General features: G+C 36.4%; 1 protein-coding gene across 1 annotated transcript; it reads left to right on the top strand.

The window, feature by feature from the left end:
• Positions 1 to 11,681: 11,681 nt before the first annotated feature.
• On the top strand, positions 11,682 to 18,040 carry LOC136201010 (uncharacterized). The gene is made up of 11 exons (XM_065991539.1): positions 11,682 to 11,895; positions 11,976 to 12,023; positions 12,130 to 12,171; positions 12,475 to 12,594; positions 13,252 to 13,397; positions 13,534 to 13,681; positions 13,780 to 13,863; positions 14,851 to 14,966; positions 16,319 to 16,377; positions 16,839 to 16,929; positions 17,701 to 18,040. The coding sequence occupies exons 1-11, from the start codon at positions 11,796 to 11,798 to the stop codon at positions 17,926 to 17,928; spliced, it is 1,182 nt and encodes a 393-aa protein (XP_065847611.1). The 5' UTR covers positions 11,682 to 11,795; the 3' UTR covers positions 17,929 to 18,040.
• Positions 18,041 to 22,012: the final 3,972 nt, after the last annotated feature.

Below are 22,012 nucleotides of genomic sequence, written 5' to 3'. Positions count from 1 at the left end.
GACTTGATTTCGTATGTGTTGGCCGAGATATTCGGGGCAGCGATGCCGGATAGGTGCTGGTGTCGGTGTGGCGCTAAAATCTCACTCATCAAACGAGTGTCAGTTTCCGGTCCGGTATTCTCGCCATTCCGGTTGTTGTTAGGGGGGTTGGTCTCGGCAATCTTGATAGGCTTAATGATCTCGTCTGGCTTGATAGTTCCAATCTGTTTGCTCCTGCGAAGAGTACGTTCAAGTTCAAGGTTAAGAGGGACACACGGTATTCCCGCTGATCGCGTAGGCATATGCTGAGAAAAAATAAATACAAGAAATAAATGAAAGCAGAAATTTTCCTCACGGAAGGAAAGTATAAACATCTAGTACATTTTACAATGCTATCACACAAGATCACACAATTTTACACAAGTATTCTTATCGGTTTATTTTGACAGATATAGTCTGATGTAAACAAGCACATGGTACAAATAAGTAGAGATAAACAAGTATGTATAAGTATGGGTCAAAATATGAACAAGTATAAGTATAAACAAGTATAAAAGTAGACAAGTATTTATAAACAGGTATATGTATAAACAAGTATAAACGATATGAACAGGGATATTCACAAAAAGAATCGTATATAAACAAGTGTATTTATAAACAGGTATATGTATAAACAAGTATAAACGATATGAACAGGGATATTCACAAAAAGAATCATATATAAACAAGTGTATGTATAAGCAAGTATATGTATAGATGAGTATAATTATAAACAAGTATGAATGTAAACAGCTATAAACAAGTATACATGTATAAATGTTATAAACAAAGGATATTCACAAGGAATGCCTAAACTAACAAATCGACCTTTGGTTCGATATTGTAAAAGAAATAAATCCCCGGCAATGGCGCCAAAAACTTGACGCGCCTCAGCGGCGTTCGGTTCTGCTGAGGCCGACTAAGGGATAAGTGTACCCCGTCGTTATCAAGTAATAAATCTGGAAAGTCCAGGTATCGAATCCACATGACTTATTTACCACAAGTATCGAGCTACTTGGTCTCATGTGTTATCTAGGTTGTGTGGGTTTTGAGTTGGTTTTGTTTAAGTTAATCTACTCCTAGTTAAATTATGCTACTCCTAGCTAAGTTATACTAATTCGAACTAAGTTATTCTACTCCTAACTAAGTTATTCTACTCCTAATTAAGTTAAACTACTCCTAGGTGATCTTTCACTAATGCAATTACCCGAAGGAACATGGTATGAACGATAATAATGAAGATAGATTATTAGGTCAACAGATTAAAAACCTAATCTAAGTCACTTATATTCAAGGCGATTAACCCTACTTACCCTCCTGAAGTCTCTAGTGCGTGATTCCCTTGTAAGGCCGAAACTAGGTCTAAGGCTCAGCAATTTGGGCTTAATCAACTAAGAGGTCGTCAATCTCCTAGGCTCTGACTAGGTCAGATTCAGCTCACAATATGTGCCTACTAGATTTTGGGGCTTTTGAATGAGTTAAACCAATTGAATAAAGCATAAGACAAAGATTAAACAAATAACCATAGAACAAAATAAGAGCTAAGATATTATTAAAGGCGAAGAGCAATGTCACAAGATACAATTAGCCTAGGATTCATAGACTGTATCAAAGAGTACAAACAAGGAAAGATAAAAGGAGATACGAAAATCCCTTTTAGGGAACCTGTCTACTCTGCAGCCGGCTTCCTAGGTCTTAAGGACGGACCTTAAATATTCCTCGGTGAGAGGAGCTTCGAAGGTGCTTCAATGGAGGTTGGAGGAGATGGAGGAGGTGGAGAGGAATCTTCAAGGGTGAAGGCTAAAGTAAATTACAAGAATGAAAGATATCTAATTTACAATTGGAAATCTTATTTATAGACGCGGTTCGGGCCCTGTTTCTGACCTAAGTCGTGTCCTTTTGCAGGTGGGAAGTCGTGGAGTCAACATGTCTTCGTGGGGCTGGGTATCAATCTTTTTGACTGATTCCCGCAGGTCAGCTCGCCGAGCTGGGCGAGCCAGCTCGCCGCGAGCTGGCCTCCAGCTCGCCCGAGCAGGCCCCTAGAGGCCTGCTCGGCGAGCTGGCCTATGAAGGCCAGCTCGTCGCGAGCTGGCCTACAAAGGTCAGTTCGTCGAGCGGCAATGCCCAGAACGCCCGTGCACATTTGCCGAATTTCCCCTAAACGCGTTTTTCACCCGAATTCATTCCTGCACATGTACGAAACTCCAAACAACATTAGTCCAAGGGCTAAATTGACCCGCCAATCGCTCATTTTAAGTAAAAACTCCATTTGGTGCGACTTTTGGCGGATCAATTAGCTATAAAAGATAATGGAAATCTGACGTACATGTTATTTTGGCCATATTTGCCTGAAATTACCAGAAAACGAGCCTAAACAATGAAAAGTTAATAAAACATTTCCAATTTCTAACTAACTCACACAAAGGCATATAAATGCGAGAATTGCTCGCTTATTCACGAACTAACGCTAAAACCGTCCTAAAACCGTACCCAAAGATAGGGGTTTTTAACCCCTATCAGAGCCCCCACATCCTCAAACAAGAGAAAGGCAGTTAGTGAGGCACTGACAGTACAACCACACTACAAACCTCACATTCAAAGGCTCTAGTGATCACTCTGCCAATTGCAAACTTTAGTGTCCATCAAATTTTGGTGGATATGGGAAGCTCCATCCCTGTTGACTTGGAAGGCCTTGGAAGCCATGAAGGGATGAGCGAGTGACCTCCGGGAGGGAAGCTTCCCACTTATTGGACTGTCCAACATCGAGGTCCCAGTTAAGGGAATTATCTCTTTGATTGTCATATTCGCGGAAGGAGCTAGAGAAGCTGAGTGGGTCGTGGTGGACATTCCCCTGACATACAGCGCCATCATAGGATACCCACTCCTCTTAGCAGCAATGAGGTCAACGTAGCGGACCTCAGTCTAACCCTCACATGCTCGGAAGGTCAGATACACATTACCAGCAACAGACTGCTAGCCTGGAAGATCCACTGGCAAGCCACATAGCCCCAAGCCACCACGTGCCTGGATGGAGATCTAATGGACATGCGGGGATACAACCCCCACCCTATCGAGTCAGTTGTTGATTACATAATCACCGAAGGCCACACCGTGAAGATCGACACTCAAGTGTTAACAAGAAGTGTTGGAGGGGAAAAGGAAGTTAGCAGCTGCTGGAAGTGAAGATGAAAATAACTTATATCAGATGATTTCGAGTTGTCAATTTCAGCAGCATAATAACATTAATTTTGAAGCGACAACTATGGAGCACCCTCAATCAAAGAAAAGAAAGATCATGGCTGTAAGTGAAAATGAAAATTACTCAGAGATGATTCTAAACCAGCGGAATCACATCAATTTTGAGAATGAATTTGCAAAAAATGAAGAAACTATTATCAAGCAGCCCGAAGCATTAAAAGCTGCAAATGCTGATGATACCAACATAGTTGCATGTGTTTACAATAATCAAAATCTGTTTTCAATTTCAGGAAGTAACTTCAATTTTGATTTTGGAGGTGGTATTAAAAACACGATTGCAAACATCACAATCAATGAAGAAACTACTATGGAGCAGCCTGAATCAATGAAAGCTGCAGATGCTGATGATACCAACATAGTTGCAGGTGTTTGCAATAATAAAAAAATTGACTTTAATTTCAGGAAGTAACTTCAGTTTTGATTTTGGAGGTGGTATTGAAAACATCATTGCAAACATTGCAATCAATGAAAGCAATGAAGAAACAAATATAGAAATGCCTTAATCAATGAAAAGTATATTGGTAGCTGCGGATGCGGATGATGATGCTGATGATACCAATATTGTTGGAGGTATTTACAATAATCCGAATCTGATTTCAACCTCAGAAAGTAATTCGGTTTTGAATTTGGAGGTGATTCAAACATTGTAGTTACCGAAATTAATCCATACCCGATTTCAAGCCCTGAAATTAGTTTCATGAATCTACTAGAATTTGGAGATGATTCAAACATTATTTCAGGTATGGAAAATACTCCAAAACTTGATTCTAAACTCTGAAATCAACTTCAATTTTGAATTTGGATGTGATTTTAATATTGCAGGTATCGAAAACAATCCATACATGATTCCAAGTCCTGAAATTAATATCAATCTACTAGAATTTGGAGGTGATTCAAACATTGGTGGTATCTAAATTAATCCATATCTGATTTCAAGCCCTTAAATTGGTTTCATGAATTTGGAGATGATAATACACCGAGTTTTGAAAATGCAGAGAACTGTCATCAAGCAACTTTGATTGGAAGCATTATGGAATTAGGAGAGCAACAAAAAGTGAGAATGAATGCAACCATTGAAGATGAAAACGTGATTCGAAGCTCTGAAAATACAAGTTTGGAATTAGGAGATAAGGATCTAAGTAGATTGATGGCTTCAGAAAAAGTGGACCTTGAACAGTTGCTGCCGTTAGATGAAGATATTGATGATAGCATGGATTTTGAATTAGATTTGGCTCAATTTCCATTGCCCGAGTATAACCAGCTCCCGCTCTAACTGTGTTTTTGAGTCTAGGGAACACACCAATACACATTTTACAATTGTATACATGTTTTTTATAAATAAACAAAAAATTGGTTCTTATATGTCACATGGAAAGTGTGATTATAGTGAATTACACTCATTTTCTACCTAATTTCTTTTTTTTAACCAGAAAAGAGGAAATCATATAGATGATGGACTCGCGTCCATAACAATAGTGTTCAAAAGCCATTCCAGCACAACAGTTGAAAAGAAATCGCTAGCATTGGAATAGGCAAGCCTAGCTACTAAATGAGCTGCACTGTTTGCTAAACAAGGAATAAAAACTAGTTTAAAATGTGGGTTGGATCCTAACAACAATCGACAGTCCTGTATAATCATTCCGAACTCAGATATATCCTGTTTACCATCTAGAATAGCATCGACGATAAGTTTTGCGTCAGACTCGAACTCAACATATGTATAATCCAAATTAACAAGCCATATCAAGCTCGTACGAATAGTAAGAGCTTCAATAAAGCTAGGTTCTTTGATACCTAGGATAAAACTGCTGCTGCAGAGTAAGAAGGATCCCTTTTCGTCTTTGATTACCGCGCCCATGCCGCTGCTTTTCAATTCTTTGAAAATTGCCCCGTCGATGTTATATTTGACAGAACCTGGATTGGGTGGCCTCCATTTTTGAATCAGGACTGGTCGTCTCGTAGCCCTGTTAATCGAAGCCTCTTGGGCACCTGATATTGAACTGCTACTCGAAGCCGGGTAAGCCCATGTTATCGCTCCAAAGCACGTCTGAACGGTGTTAATTGGCACTAGACGCCGCTGCTCAGAATCGGGATCAAGTGCCGACGCTTGTACGTTGTTGGCCGTGGTGGAGCTGCCCCTCTCTGATATGCGACGATGCCGCTAATGGTTGTCTGGGAGCCACTCGTTGTTGGTATGCTGTCCAGTCTTGAACCGCCTCCAAACTGGTCCGCCAACTAGTATCAGCCGGCCACCACCTCATGTGCCAAAGAACTCTGTTTCTATGATCCCAAATTGCTTTCAGGGCACAACATATTCTGACAATTTTCACCTGGTTTGGGCCGTATAACTCTTGCAGAAGCCACTCAGACAGATTCGAATTGCCCACAATCAGAGAAGGAACACCTGCAATTCGCCAAATGTCACCTACAAAACAACACTCAGTAAATAAATGGTTATCCGTCTCCTCCTGCTCCACACAAACAGGGCATTCGGTTGTAATAGGAACTCTTCTCTGAGCCAACCGAGCTTTAGTTGGTATACATTTCGAGCAAATACGCCATATAAACTGTTTCAGCTTAGGGGGAATCCTCAACCTCCACAATTTCTTCCAACCATCCTGAGCCCTATTAACATCACCCAATCCCATACCCGCTAGGTAGCCTAAATGCACATTATAGTGCCCATCCTTTGACCAATGCCAGATTCTCACATCTTCCCCAACATTGTATGGCAAAATAATATCACTGATGGCTTGCACTTCAATTTCACTAAAGCACCCATACAATCTCTCCATATCCCACCCTCTCCCATCCTCCAATAACAGGTCAGTAACTGTCAAGTTTTCCAATCCAGGGACTAAAAAGGAATTTATGTGAAAGTTCTCTAAATTAGGTACCCAGGCATCCTCCCAAACTCTAATTGATCTACCATTCTCCACCCTCCATCTAATCCCTTTTCTCAATATGCTAAGACCCTCCCATATACTTCTCCAAACCATACTAGGATTATTGCCTAATTTAGAGAAAAGTAAGTCATCCCTAGGAAAATATTTAGCTTTGAACATTCTACTTACTATAGTATTTGGGAATTTTAGCAATTTCCATCCCTGTTTACCTAACATTGCCAAATTAAACACATGTAAATCCTTAAAGCCCATCCCCCCTGAATCTTTTGGCATGCATAGTTTACCCCAATCAAACCAATGAATGTTTTTCCTCCCCTCAGGTTTCAAGCCCCACCAAAAGGAATTCATTAATTTTTGCAGTTCATCACAGATAGATAAGGGTAAAAGGAACGTACTCATACAAAAAGTTGGCAAGGCCTGAGCCACCGACTTTAGCAATACCTCTTTCCCCGCCTGGGAAAGGAATTTAAGTCCCCAAGCACCAAATTTCTTTCTCAGCCTATCAACCAGGAAGGTGAAAATCCACCATTTAAAGCGTCCAATAAGAGAAGGCAACCCCAGATAACGGCCCGTGTCTAGAGGAATGCACACCCCCAAAATCGTTTTAATCTCATTTCTCACACCCTCTGGCGCATTTGAGCTGAAGAAAACTCCAGATTTGTTCAGATTCACGGCCTGCCCTGACGCCACTTCATATTCAGACAAAATTTCCATCACCTTTCTAGCCTCAGTTGCGGATGCCCCAAAAAATAAGAAACTGTCGTCAACAAAGAAAAGGTGTGTAATTGTCGGTGCCCTGCTACATATCCTACATCCTGAGATAAGCCCTTCCCCTTCGGCATTCCTTATTAGTTTAGATAAGACTTCAGCGCACAGGATGAATAGGTAAGGTGACAATGGGTCTCCCTGTCTTAGACCCCTTCATGGGGTGATCTGATCTGATCTGTCCCCATTCACTGCTACTTTGTACTTCACTGTTGTGATACAAAGCATTATCCAGCTGATCCAGGTCTCGTGAAAGCCCATTCGAGTCATAACCGCTTTCAGGAAGTCCCAATCAACTCTATCATAAGCTTTGCTGATATCAATCTTTAGGGCAACCTGGGCATTCTTCCCTCTATTCAATCTTTTCATGAAATGTATACTCTCAAAGGCTACTTGGACATGGATCTACCTGGGACAAAAGCAGATTGAGTATCACCAATAATTTGAGGGAGGATCTGTTTCAGGCGATTAGCTAATGCTTTGGCAATTATCTTGTAAATAACATTGCACAGAGAAATAGGGCGAAGATCCTTGAGCATTTGAGGGTTATCAATCTTTGGTATTAGGACAATTGTGGTGTCATTAATCCCATTAGGAAATTCTCCATCCTAGAGCCAATTTGCACAAGCCGCACCCAATTCCACTCCCAATGTATCCCAAAATGCTTGGTAGAAACCAGGATTTAGCCCATCAGGGCCAGCGGATTTATTAGGACTCATTGAGAAAAGGGCTTGTTTGAATTCCTCCAATTCAAAGGGTGCAGTAAGGAGATCATTAGCTGCAGAGTCAATGAGCTTATCAATTACCTAAACCGTTTCACCCCTTATCGAATTCGAAGCAGAGAAGACGGTCTGAAAATAATTCTGTGCAAGGCCCAGCATCGCAGCCTGACCCTCGGCCACTCCCCCCAAATCATCAGTCAGAGATGCAATAGAATTCTGCTGTCTTCTTGCTTTAACATTAGCGTGAAAGAATTGTGTATTTCTATCACCATCTGTCAGCCAAAAGGCCTTAGCCCTCTGTCTCCAATAGCTTTCTTCTGCTTCCAGGGTATCATTAAGTTTTCTCTTGGCAAGGAAGTATAAAGCAACAGCCTCCATATCATTGCTACCATGTAAAATCTCCATTTGGGTCCTCTATTTTATGATCTGACTTTTGAACCTCGTGTTAAACCCCTTACCCCATTCTGTCATTTTCTGTATACAACTCTTCAGTTTCTCTTGCATCGGCTTACTTCCCTGCCCTCTCCAATGCCTTGATACCAACACCTTAAACTCCTGCTCCTTAAGCCACGATTCCTCAAAAAAGAATCTGTTGACTCTGTTTCTGCTATTCTCATTTTCCAGAGTAAGTGTGAGTGGTAGGTGATCCGAGTATCCCGACATACAAGATCTGAGGTGGTAATTTCCAAACCGATCTAGCCATTCAGCCGAAGCGAAGCCCCTATCAAGCTTTTCTCTCACCCACATTGTTCCCCTACCTCTTTCCCAAGTAAACGGATTACCATTCAGCTCCAGCTCACTTAAACCACATTCTTCAACAGCTTTGGCAAAGTCCTGCATTAGATAAGTAGGGTAAATAGCTCCACCCACCTTTTCAGAATTGTTTAGGATACAATTAAAATCCCCTAACACCACCCACGGTAGAGACGACTCACTTGCCAGTCTTTCCAATAAATCCCAAGACTCTCCATGCCTACTGCGATCAGCTAGCCCATAGAAGCCAACTAGTCTCCAATCTCCATGTACCATATCAGTAATAACTGCCTCAATATGGTGCTCCGAGAAGCTCTTAACGACCACCTGAACTCCTGCCTTCCATAACAAAGCTAACCCTCCATTACGGCCTCTTCTACAAACAGGGAATGCTCCCTCAAACTTCAATTGCTGTTTTATTACAATTAAACGCTGATCTTCTACAAGTGTTTCCATTAAAAATACAATAGGGGGTTTTTGGGAAGAAACTAACTCCTTCAAGGAACGAACTTCCCGGTGGTTCCCCAAACCACGACAGTTCCAACTTAAGCAATTCATTCTCCCCGGTGGCCCTGTGTTTTAGGGCTCGCCGATTCATTTTTGTTAAGAATCCCCTTATCCTTTACCAGAACAGAGACTCCCTCCCCCTGCATATTCTCCCCTTCCAGCTCCTCCTCCTCCTGCCCCTGCCCCTGCCTTCTCCTCTTCCTAGCCTCATTTAGCTCCATCTCAGTGTCCTCAGGGACCCCCTTGTTTAGCCCTCCCTCTCCTCCCTTCCCTTTACCCTCATTTTCTGAAGTTATTTTAAAAAATGGCCATGAGATTGGGCATATCAGAACCTCCCTCTCCCCTTCCCCCACCTGTTTGTTTGACCCCCTCACCCCTCACCCTCACCCCATATTAGTTATGTCCCTCAGGGCTCCCATCCCACCTCCCCTTCCACTTCCAATCCCCCTTTGGCTCCCTCCTAACATACTGCCCCTAGTACTATCCCGTAACCATTTCACCCCACTTTGATCCCCCCTCCTAACTGGTGCCTTTAGCCAGTCCCCCCCATTCCCTCTGAACTTCCACCCCCTGCAGGTTAAAGACTTTTTCACAAAAGCGTTTTGTATGGCCCAGACAGCCACAAACATAGCAGAAAATCCCCAGGCGTTCATACTTGAAAGTTGCTAAAGCCCATACATTTCCTGAACTTTTTATTTTCTTAAATCTTTTCAACGTTCGGTCACAATCTAGACTGACTCTGACACGCATAAACTGTCTATGGATACCAATATTATTATTCACTTCATACTCCTCAAACACCCCAAGAAAGTTCCCTAGTTGTTTACCAACTATCTCGGACATAGTCCCAACAGGCAGACCATAAATTTGAACCCAGATAGAAAAATTCAGTAAAGGCACATCATCCACATGAACACCATACAGTAAAACCTCTATAAATGCATATCCTTGGGACCGGAAAAAATATTCATTAAGCGAGATTATTTATTTATCGATAAATGAATAAATTATTCATTTATCGATAAATTAATAAATTATTTATTTATCGATAAATATTCATTAGATATGTAATTATCTTGTTTAGGAAATATATTATTTGATTGATTTGTAATTATCATATTAGCATAATTACAAATCAATCAAAGAATTGTAAGATTTGTTCAGAAGATGCTAATATTCCTGAACCAGAAGTTGGTCAATTAGATGAAGATATCCAAGGATTAAGTGATGTCATTTCTAATTTATGCTATAGAAATGTGATGGATGTCGAACATCTTTTGAACTATCCTAGCGAGAATGATGCAGTTATGGAATCGCTTACAGACGAAGAAATTATCCAGTCAATAATGAACAATGATGATGGAAATGATCCAGAGCCAGATGATAGTTGTGTTGTCGCAAATGTATTGTCAAAAGAGGCTTTTCAAGTAATGGTCACCTTAAACAACTACTTGCTACAACATGAGCAAAATATACCAGAAGTTGTGTTTGCACTACAAAAAGTTAAGAATGGTGTTCATTTTGGTTTAGGTGGAAAGAAAAAACAATCAACTATAGATGCATTTTTTCAGAAGAAATGACTTCTAGTTGATTGATTAAAAGGTTTTAGTATATATATATGTAATTTAATAATTATTACTTTATATTTTCATTGGGCCCTTAAGGATTTAAATATTTTTTATTACTTAATGCATTTAGCGAGGTTATTACTTTAGTCCATTGGTCCAAATCGGGACCGGAAGAATTATTATATAATCGAGGTTATTACTTTATCGAATATTCATTTATCGAGGTTTAACTGTAATGTATTCATAATCTACCTAATTTCTTCCTTCCTTGAATTGAGCTGAGCCAGATTTAATTAATTCTGATTTGGGTAGATATCGATCAAATCAATGATCAAATTTAGAGTGGACGACATGAGCTAAGAATTAATCTCAAAAAAAGTGAAAACACAAACCTTCAAACGAGTATTTTTTTTTACCCCTAACATTTAAAGTGGTGCAATTTTACTCCTAATGCTGACAACAAAAAGCAATTTTACCCCTAATATTGACAAGTTGGGTCAGTTTCAACCATTATTATAAAACACAAATTTTTTATTTCTTATTCTGCATCAATTACATATCAGTTGGTTCTAAAAAAAGATTTCATATTTTTTATAATTTAATAATAGAATTACAGATTAATATTTATAAATTCGGCGAAATATATAATTTTTTTTGTCCAACTCATATAAAAGACAATATATTTTTTTAAATTTTTTCTCACGTCCAATCATATGTTTGTTATCTGTTACTAATGAGTGATAAAAAAGACAATTTGATGAATTATTTTTCAAATTGACCCAATTTGTCAATATTAGAGGTAAAATTGCTTTTGGCTGCCAACATTAAGAGTAAAATTGCACCATTTTAGACGTTAGAGCTAAACACAAAATTATCGTTTTGCTGAAATAAGAGGATATATGCAAATACATCTTAAATAAGTTTCCAATAAGTTTCTAATAAAATCTTAAATCACACTAGAAAAACTAAACCCCAAAATCGTACAAAATCACTTCGTAGTTGTCTTTGCGCAAAATATGTTAAGCGATAAAATATATATATATTAAGGATATTTTAGAAAAGTTAACTTCAAAAGTATCTAATGTAGTAAAAGGTGTTATAATGGATCTAAATATATAAAAAAGCCTCTCAATTGGGTCAGTTTTGTAATTTACCATCAAAAAATAAATACCCTAGTCATGTTCGATTTTGCTTATTCAGGTGCCCAAAGCCTCGCCGGAACTCACTCTTCTTACTGCCAGAGCCGCTGCTTTCCTTTGCTTCGCCTTTTTCGAAACGGGCAGTAAGAGGGTGGCGCTATGAATAGTACATACCCAGTCCACGAAGACGATGATGATCAAGGCGAGGTCTTTATCGATGAATCTGATATTATGGAGGAAGTTACCATCGATGAAGAAGGTCATCCCTTTCTCTTTATTACATATACAACTAAATCTACTCCATTTTCTGCTTCCTCATTTGCTTTTTTCTCCACACAGATCTTCCTGATGCGGAAGATGATACTGGCTTAGATGGTGAAAGTGACGGTATGTTTTTCCTTCCAATTCAATTTTATTATTTTAAGTTATTAGTTTGCTTTTTTTAGCTCATAATAAAATAATTTACTTTTTGTTATTTTCTTGCCATTTCCAGATGGAATTGATGATTCAATGCACATATTCACTGGCCATTCTGGTAAGTTTGCGGAAAGAACATATTTGTTTCGTGAATCAATTCTTTTGTATTCTCTATATTCTGTCTGAAATGATTACTATCAGTTCTTTAGTTGAATACTCCAATTGAAGTCTAACCATTTGTTAAATTTTTTTTGCTGTCAAATTGAATAGAAATTCATTATTTTATTGGAAATTAAAAAGAGGTTGGGGAGTTGGGAATGTGAGCTAGCTTAATGACTAAATCATGGCATCTAAGGAGCATTTTTGTGAATCGCTGCAACTGCAAGTGAAAATAATTATCTTGTCTTCCCTTTGTTTACAGGTGAACTTTATACCGTTGTTTGCAGTCCGACAGATCCTCAACTTGTGGCAACTGGAGGTGGGGATGACAAGGGGTTTCTTTGGAAGATGGGTCAAGGAGATTGGGCTTCTGAAATCAAAGGTTTAGCTGTCTTTTCCTTGCTATTTCTGCTAAACATGATACTTGTTACACTGCCTTCCTATGAAGCATGGAAAGTTAGAATTTGAAGAGTTTCCAAGTTTTGGAAACAGATTCAAAACTGCTATAATTCAAGTTTCTATAATTTATAAAAATTAGGAGACTAACAAATTAACTGGTTCATTGTGTTTGGTCAATTTAACATTATGCATCTATTCGATTAAATTTTCGACTTATAAACTCTTAAGCTTGTTATTATGGTTATGCTTTTATTCCTTTTATGCTTGATGGTAATATATTATGATTTTGTTATTTATTGGTTGTTAAATTGTTAACAAAATAAAATGGCTGTTAAAAAGATATATGTTAGTCACTTAATGATATTTGAATAATAGTTGAATTGAATGAGTGAACTTACGCCACTGCATGTTCATTTTGCTTTAATTTTATATAAAAATAAAAATTTGTAAATACATCTATAAGTAATTTCAAATTCATAAATATATCCTTTATTGTTTATGTGTTCCACCCGACATTTCTATTTTCTATATTTCTAGAAACATTATTTCTTGGTGTCCATTTCATGCTGCATATCTGCCTTCTAATCCTCTGGTTCCTTTAAATTTTATTAAGCCCAACGTCTTGGAATTTATTATACAGGCCATACAGATTCTATATCGAGTTTAGCTTTCAGTAGTGATGGACTGCTACTTGCATCTGGTGGGTTGGATGGAGTTGTACGAATTTGGGATGGTCCATCTGGAACCTTGAAATATGAATTTGATAATCCTGGAGGTGGAATTGAGGTGAGCTTGTAGACTACTGTATTTTTTTTTTTTTTTTTTTGGTACAAGAGCTTGCAAACTATACTTAGTGGCACTTTACCTTTATTTTTTCATTAAGAATTATTGCATTGATTATGAATTGATTATGTGTTCTCAGTGGGTGAGATGGCATCCGAGAGGGCATCTGGTATTGGCTGGTTCCGAGGACTCTAATGCCTGGATGTGGAATGCTGATAAAGGTGCCTTTCTTAATATGTTCTCTGGACATGCTAGTAGTGTGGCATGTGGTGATTTTACCCCTGATGGTATGGAACTACTTTCGTTTGGCAATTTTATGAGGACTTTAACACAAAACCCTGGTACATTCTTCTCTTACTTATTTGATATTTCATACCTGCTTTAGGCAAAACAATCTGCACTGGTTCTGATGATGCAACATTGAGAATATGGAATCCAAAGACTGGAGAAATTGTTCATGTTGTCAGAGGTATTTTCTCAATCCAGCTTTACTTTTTTTTTTTTTTTGGATTTACTTCGTTGAAATTTAAAAGAAATAAAAGACAATAGAGTTTCAAACTTGGACAGGACACTCATAAAAGAAATAAAATCATGTTCAAATTAAAAAGATACACTCATTTTATATAGGGTGCTTGGCAAAATGGAGATATTCAAGTGGTCGGCTTAACAAATGAAATAACAAAATAATAATAAAAATACAAGAACTTGTTCGAACAAGATGCTCATTTAGTGTTTTAGTATTTACAAACTTGCAACTTACTAGACTGCAATGAGATTTTAAACCTCTTCTCTTGTGCTAGAGTTATTTATCATGAGAATTTTTTATTGATATGCTTCTGTTTTCATTTGTTTTTCCCATTGACTTGATATTGGTTCTTCTTGCTTTCTTGGTTAACATTTCTCAGTCTAGTTACTTCTAAGTTTAATTGTATTTTGCTATTCGTTGGTAATTTTTTTTAGTTGGTCAGTTGGGAGGCCTGCATTACTACGTCTATGAGATTGAAACCATGTCCGACAACATCAACCTAATTATTAACGCAAATTTTGTTTCTGTGATGGTGATAAAAAAGGAAACTACTGTAGACAATCAGGACTTCAAGTTTTGATGGGAAAGGGCTTTAGTTCTTGGAGTTTTATTTGACTACTAATTGTGAATTTGTCTTTTTCATGTCTTAGGGAGATAATTATTAGAAATAAAAGTTAGGCCTAGGGGCTAGGGCAATGTTATAATCACGTTTAATGTCAATTTTTCCATCAAAGTTTTCATTTTTCCTCTTTGATATTTATAACATAAACATATTATATGAATTATGAAGGTTGATATATGCAAATTGTTAAAAACCCTAAGATAATAGTATTTTTATTCTTTTGATATTGGAAATTCTTATGAAATAGATGATTTTATTTTATTTTGCAGTTTTATTTAACATTGGTGGCAAATGATTCTGCTTTGTAGGTCATCCTTATCACACCGCAGGAATAACGTGCTTGGCACTGAGCTCAGATTCCACTCTTGCCATTACTGGTTCTGAGGACAGTTCTGTCCATGTTGTAAACATAACAACTGGGAAGGTTCGTTCTTCACTGCATTCAAAATCATTCTATTTTGATTTTTATATGCCATCAAGTTTTGTTTTCAAGAGCATTGTCTGCTGGTCATTGCCTCAGTTCTTTGTGTTATTTCCTTCTAATGTTTCGAGTCTCTCTTCTGTGTGATTGGTCTGTACTGTCATTAATGGTAAACTCTTGAATCTTTTCTTACTTATGGTGTAAAGTAATGGAAAAATACAACTACAGATCTTACCATGAATATCAGTAAGAGAACCTAGTTCTATCAATAGAAAGAAAGATCATCTTGAAAGGCTGATCATGGACTGCTAAACGTTTCCTAATATAAGAAGATTCTACTTCTTTCAACCAAATATCTTCTATTATAGAATCTACCATTTAGTGATATATGAATATAGTATGATGGTTGGTCTCTTGTGTTATGAACACAACTTTGGTATCTTGTTAAGGGACCTTGTACCCTATAAGCTTCTAGGAAAGAATGTGTAGGAGTCTTCCTACTCTTACCTATCTTGTTGAATCAATTAGGAGCTTCTTGAGAGAGAACTTGGCGATCTCTGAATTGTTTGGAGCTCATTAAGAGTGAACTCCACGATCTCAAGAATTACTTTGTTGGAAATTTCTTGCCTTTTTATTGAACAGCCATAGCCTTGCCCTTTAAATAAGAATTACAAGTAGTCATTTTTTAGGAATTAATTACTGGAATTAAAATTGAATCCTCCTACAACTAGGAAAGCAAATCATAGATAGGAACTAACTACTTCAATACTGACTCCTGACTTTTAAGAGTAAAGAGGATTCCTAATTCTATTAGGACAAAGCTATTAAAGAAAAGAGGAATATAACTCCTAAAAAATAATTGAAGAAATGGCAGAATACTAATCTCATTTAGGAGTTAGGACTCTAAAACAGTCCGTTTCCTAACATCATGACTGCTGCGTGTCCTTGTGCTTTGTTCAAATCTTAATATTCAGATTGCAGTTTAGCTGTTGGATATTCTTATGCTTGCATGTATGCCTGTGTAGTTTTTTCCCATTAATATGTTTGTGAGCTTTTATCTTTGGTATAGAATGATTCTTAATATTTTTGTGAGCATTTAGATTATAACTTCTTTTTGTTGATTTTTACATTTGGATGATCTCTTATTTAATCTTCCAGAGGTTGCTTGTGATGTTTGGATGTAAATTTTGGACTTATTTTCTCTATTGTAACATTGTTGAGATGCTGAATAAATCACCTAGGCAAAATTAGTAAACTACTGCTTGTTACACTTTTTACATATACAATTTGATCTAGTGGATGTGTGATGATTACTAACATAGTATTGTTATGAATATGCTTCTTGCCATCCACAGGTAGTTAGTTCTCTGGTTTCTCACTCAGATTCTGTTGAATGTGTTGCGCTTGCACCAAGGTAGGCTCCAAATCTAGCTCGCTCTTGTATGCTCTCTGCGTATGTTTATGTGTTCGTGCACTTGTATGATCTGTTAGAAAATTATTATGCTTATACCCATCCAGGGATATAATAGGGTGACGGATAGGGGAGGATGAATTAAAAGCTTTTCTCGAGTTAGACTTTATTGACTCCCATACATACAACATAGAATCCCTAATGTCCTGTTGCCTTCGCTGACTGGATGACAGTATGTAAAGCAGGCGAAATATAATTGGTACATATAAGAGTCAACCCTGTGTAGTTGAAGTTAGGGTAGTTATATCTGATTTTTTGGATTTTCTTTCTCATTTTTGGTGAATTATGGCTCTTAATCCACTGGAAAAGAAGGGGGAAAGAAAAAACTAGTGGGTAAAAAACTCATGCTCTATGATTGGTTGACTTACAGTTTTCTTTTGCCTTGTTTGTCTCTTGTATGGTAGCACCCCTTGGGCCGCAACAGGGAGCATGGATCGGAAGCTTATCATCTGGGATCTGCAACATTCATCAGCTCGTTCCATATGCGAACATGAGGTGAATTATTTCAGTGTTATATTACCCCTGGGTTTCTTATTGCATTAATATTGATAAAAGTATAGCATGGTCTGCTAAAGTTAAAATTGGTTAATATGGCAGTTTTGTAGTTCTTATTTGCGAGTATGAGGATCCATCCCATTTCTTCTTGTTTTGGATATACTGTTCCTATAAGAGAAACCAAGTGCTTTTCATATAGTTAGAGGGTTGCTGATTTATTTTCATTTTGCATTGGGTGACAAAAGGAAAAACCAAGGCATTAGGCTAAAGGAGGAACAAGGCTTGAATTTGGTCTCTGTATTTGTTGTAATTTGTCAATTTGCTTCCCGAACTTCAATTATGTCAAATTCAGTACTTGGTGAAATTTGTCAGTTTGATTCCTAAACTTCAATTTGGTTGTACGTCATAAACGTGCCGTTAGAATGGTGGTTGTGTGATTACTTTGATGGCATGGTTATGACACACAGTGACCAAATTTATAAATTATGCCAGTTACATGGACTGAATGTGCCACAATTGAAGTAAAGGGGTCAGAATGAAGTAAAATGACTAAATGCGCCATAATTAAAGTATAAGGTCTAAAAAGGACAAATTGTGCCAAGTGCAAGATTGAACTTGCCATTTTATGCTGGTTGTGCCTACTCTAGAAATGCTAGGCAAAGGAAGATGAAGGAACATATATCACAGATACAGCAGAACATGCTTGTAAAATAATGGTGAACCTATAACATATTTAAGTTGTAACGACGCTAACATCTCTGGTTTGGGCAGGATGGAGTTTCATGCTTGGCGTGGCTGGGGAATTCAAGGTACATAGCCACAGGATGTCTAGATGGGAAAGTACGGTTGTGGGATAGCCTTTCGGGTGATTGCATAAGAAGTTTCAGTGGGCATGCTGGTGCCATTCAGTCTCTCTCAGTATCTGCTAATCTTGATTATCTAGTTTCAGCTTCAATTGATGGAAGTGCAAGAGTGTTTGAGATTGCAGAATTTCAGTAACCAATACTTGTACTACTAACAATTTTTTTAGATCCTTTTGCGCTTACAATTAGCTTGTATACTTGTGTATTGACAAAAAGAAATAGTTATATATGAAACAGCATTCTATTCATTTACTCATCTGGATAAAAGTTCTAAGTTGATACCATTGGTGTTAACATTGATCTGGGCAAAATGACTTTTGTCAGTAGTCTTATTAAATCTAAGCAAGCTTTGGGATGATTTTAATTTCTATTTTAGGATTTTAATAAACTTAGAACCAACGGTTGATGATTTGATCAATTTTTTTTTAGGTTATGTGGTGTGGTGAAAAGTCAAAAGAACCAAATTTAGGTCCATGTGGTGTGGTGAAGTCAAAGATTGCTTCTTTGTTGCTGTGTGAGTTTATTTGAATATCTTAAATTTAAAGTCACATGAGAAGCCATTTTGGATAAACATCTGACATTTTATATTTTAAATTTCAGAAACTGGTTAAAACATTCTCCAGAAGTATGGATGGGGGGCGGGAACGGAAACCTCTACTTACCCCACGAGAGTCCCTATTTCCACCTCCATATCCATATCTTCAACGTAAATTCTTAAATTTTTTTTATCTATATAATGATTATGCATTTCTATGGCATGTATACTTATGTTTTATTTATAGCTTATATTTATCTACCTATAATTTTTATTTTTTGTATAACTTATAAATTATATAATTGATATACTTTTCTGTGTAAAATATAATAATATTTTATAGATTATATTACTAATCGTATTATATAAAATGTATTTTATAATAATGTCGGAAATTGATCCAACTTGCCAACGTTAGGAATAAAATTGATTTTGCCTCAGGGATAAAATTGTACAATTTTAGATATTAGGAATAAAATTGCTTAGTTTTATCCTTGAGGCAAAACCAATTTTACATTAGGAATAAAATTGCACAATTGTAGACACATTCATAGGTTTCATTAGGTTTCATTCTAGAAGAATAACAGTTTCCTTAAATGCAATTGCATATAGTGAGCCTGGTAGGTTAGAGCATCCCTAGTGGGAGGCATTTGATTGTAACTTTGTAATAATTGGTTACAAATTACCACTATGGACCTTATCACTAAAGTTGGTGTGTTACCAAAGTTGGTAACAACCTTTTTCTTTAAATAATTGTGAGAAAAAGCATGGAGAGGTAGGAGAGTGTTACCATTTTTTTTCATTTTATATAATTTTGAAATAACAACCCACTCTAATGGGTTGTTATTTTTAATTTCTAATTTGTCTTATGTAACAACTAGAAAGTTACAAGGTTACAATCTAGCACTAAGGATGCTTTAGGGGCTGCTCGTGTACCAATAAAGGCAAACCACTCTGCCACAAGTAATAACATCATAAGTCATGAAGAGGTGTAGACAGTTAAATAGAATATATACAATTGGCATTAATATAACCAAAAAGGATGACCATCACGCCAGTCAAATATGCACAAATAATAAAGATATAACTGGTACGTCCTATTCAAAGTCGTGAATAATTCACAAGGCATAACCCTACAGAATCTGAGGCTCCTACTTTATGGGATAATATAAGCTAGAAAAACTCATCTGTCAGAAATTATTTCCTGCATTAAACAGTGCTCGACTCAAATCTATCTTAGAAGGCCTTTCTTCCACTAAAATCATATTCACTACCATATTCCAATTCCAAGTTTGATGTTATGGAGATTAAAATGCAACATTGGCTTTTATGGCAGGCAAACTACGTGCAACTCTCCTGCCAAGAGAATTTTTCTTTAGAACCACTATGAAGACAAATTATGTGCAATTTCATCTCAAAGAATTGCTATCAACGTTAGAGATATTTTTGCATCTTATAGAAAAAATTTCAACGTTATCGACAAGGTACGTATCTGGAATCAAGTTGCAACTTCCCAACTATCATTCCTAATTGTTTTTCATGAATTGATGGATATAGCAAAATAATTTACTACAAACAACATCATCCATTGTTTTGCCCTTTTATCCCTTATCAGATTTAAATGGAAATAGTAAATAACTAATATGCATAGTATGCTACAATCGCTGCATTACTTCCAGAGATCTAAAGAGAAACATACATTAATTCTCTTCTCTTGTGACATATATAAAAAGAAATAGAAGTTTAACTCATCCATATACATTTTTTCAACTTCTCCCATCTGTCTCCAGTTTGCCCTAGAAAACAAAAAGTTATTCTAACAATTGAATACAAACAATTCATAATTTAGTTCAACAAAATTCTTACTAACATGTTTTCTCCTGGTGGATAACGATGATGGTTCATTCTTATCACTTTTTGTTGCATGTAAAATGAATTAATTCAATCCATGTAAAATAAATTAATTCAATCCATATGTTAAAATCTCGATTTCAATTAAATTTCACAATAAGAAAATATATACCTCATCCTGAACATCCGGGAGTGTCATACGAATCGCCTTATATAGGCAGTCCATGGTCATAAAACCATACCCTTCAAATCCATAAGTGTATCCGTCACTATTTAAAAAAATAAAAACCTCTTCACTATCTTGAGAATTTAACTTTCCCCATCCTATTACCAACACCGCATGGTTCATGTTTTCTGATTCGATGCAAGGTAATACATCACGTTTCCCTCTGTATACCCATTCTCCATTGGCCGGGTAATCATATCGTAGCTTAAACAGTCCAATAAAAGCTCTGTCATCCAACAATATTTGTTTGAGTTTACAAATAGTTTGAGGGGTTCCATCATTAACAAATTCAAATGTGAGCCCACACTTGTACCGTGGCTTGATGTTCCGTTCCTGATGTCAAATCAAATATGTTTTAGTTTTATTTTTTAAATCCATTTCATTTCTGAATCACTATAAGAAAATTGCTTTTTCTATTTGTATTTCCTCATAAACTTAGTTTGTTCGTTTACCATATATTAAGTAGACTAAGCAAATTGATGCATCTACTAATGCTAGCAATCAAATGAAAAACAATTTAAACGTAATGTAGGTTTAACAAAGTGTTGCAAGTAGATGTATAACATAAATATGTAATATAGAATTTCAAAAATGCACATAAATCTAAGTTTAAAAGAACTTTCAAGACATGAAACACGTCTAAGACTGGTCTAGACAAGTTTGAGTATTTATAAGAACTAGGGGTGTTCATGGATCAATCCAATAGTTATTGGATAAAAAAACTTAACCAATCCAATTAAAGAATGAATTCATGGATTGGTTGTAAATAACCAATCCAATCCATAAAAACTCTATAAAATTGGATTGGATTGGTTTTGGTTTGGATTGGTTATTAACCACCAATCCATAAATTAATTTCACCAAACACATTACATATTATTTTAATTAGGTTAAGTAATTTAATTTATTTACTTTCAATCAATATCAAATCTGATTTTTTAATATCTTCAATTTTAATTTTATTATATTTAATTTTTCATATTTTTTTCTTCCTAATCTTGTAAATTTTGCTCCTGGATCGTTTACTTTTTTTCTTATAAATTAATGTAAAGTATTCTTGTAAAGTGATTCAAATTAAATATCAATAATTGTGTTTAAATATCAAATTAGATATTTAATTAATCTATTAATTACCATAAAATTAAATATCATGTTAATTAAATACGAAAAACATCAAATATTTCAATAGCTAAATATTTAATCATTCACTAATTAAATATCGGGTAAATTACACTCATGGCCACTGAACTTTACTCATTTTCACGGTATAACCATTTAGCTTTAGAGTTGTTTAGAATGATATTTACTATGAAACCACACTTTTTATTTTCCAAAATCGTCATGTAAGTAGCTTTCTCTCTCCTAACCAAACAATGTTTAAATAGTCTCAAAACGAAATTTTTGAAGAATTAAAGTTTATTAGATTATTATTAATCCTTCGAATTTTTTATTTTGAGGTATTGATTGAAGTTTAATGGCCATAATGTAAAAAAACGTAAAGTTGAGTGACTTTTATGTTATGTTTTAAAGTTTAGGGGCCACATTGTGAAAATGAGCAAAGTTAAGTGGCATAGGGGTGTGCATCGGTATGGTTTAAACCGCATACCG

The sequence above is a fragment of the Euphorbia lathyris genome, chromosome 7, assembly GCF_963576675.1.
Source record: "Euphorbia lathyris chromosome 7, ddEupLath1.1, whole genome shotgun sequence".
Classification (NCBI taxonomy): Eukaryota; Viridiplantae; Streptophyta; class Magnoliopsida; order Malpighiales; family Euphorbiaceae; genus Euphorbia; species Euphorbia lathyris.
This window is presented reverse-complemented; position numbering and strand designations above follow the sequence as displayed.

Bases quoted from the DNA above. Each gene is read 5' to 3' on its own strand.
- LOC136201010 (XM_065991539.1), top strand. From the start codon at position 11,796: ATGAATAGTACATACCCAGTCCACGAAGACGATGATGATCAAGGCGAG. The intron at 11,896-11,975 runs GTCATCCCTTTC...TTCTCCACACAG, and splicing joins AGTTACCATCGATGAAGAAG to ATCTTCCTGATGCGGAAGAT. The intron at 12,172-12,474 runs GTAAGTTTGCGG...CTTTGTTTACAG, and splicing joins CATATTCACTGGCCATTCTG to GTGAACTTTATACCGTTGTT.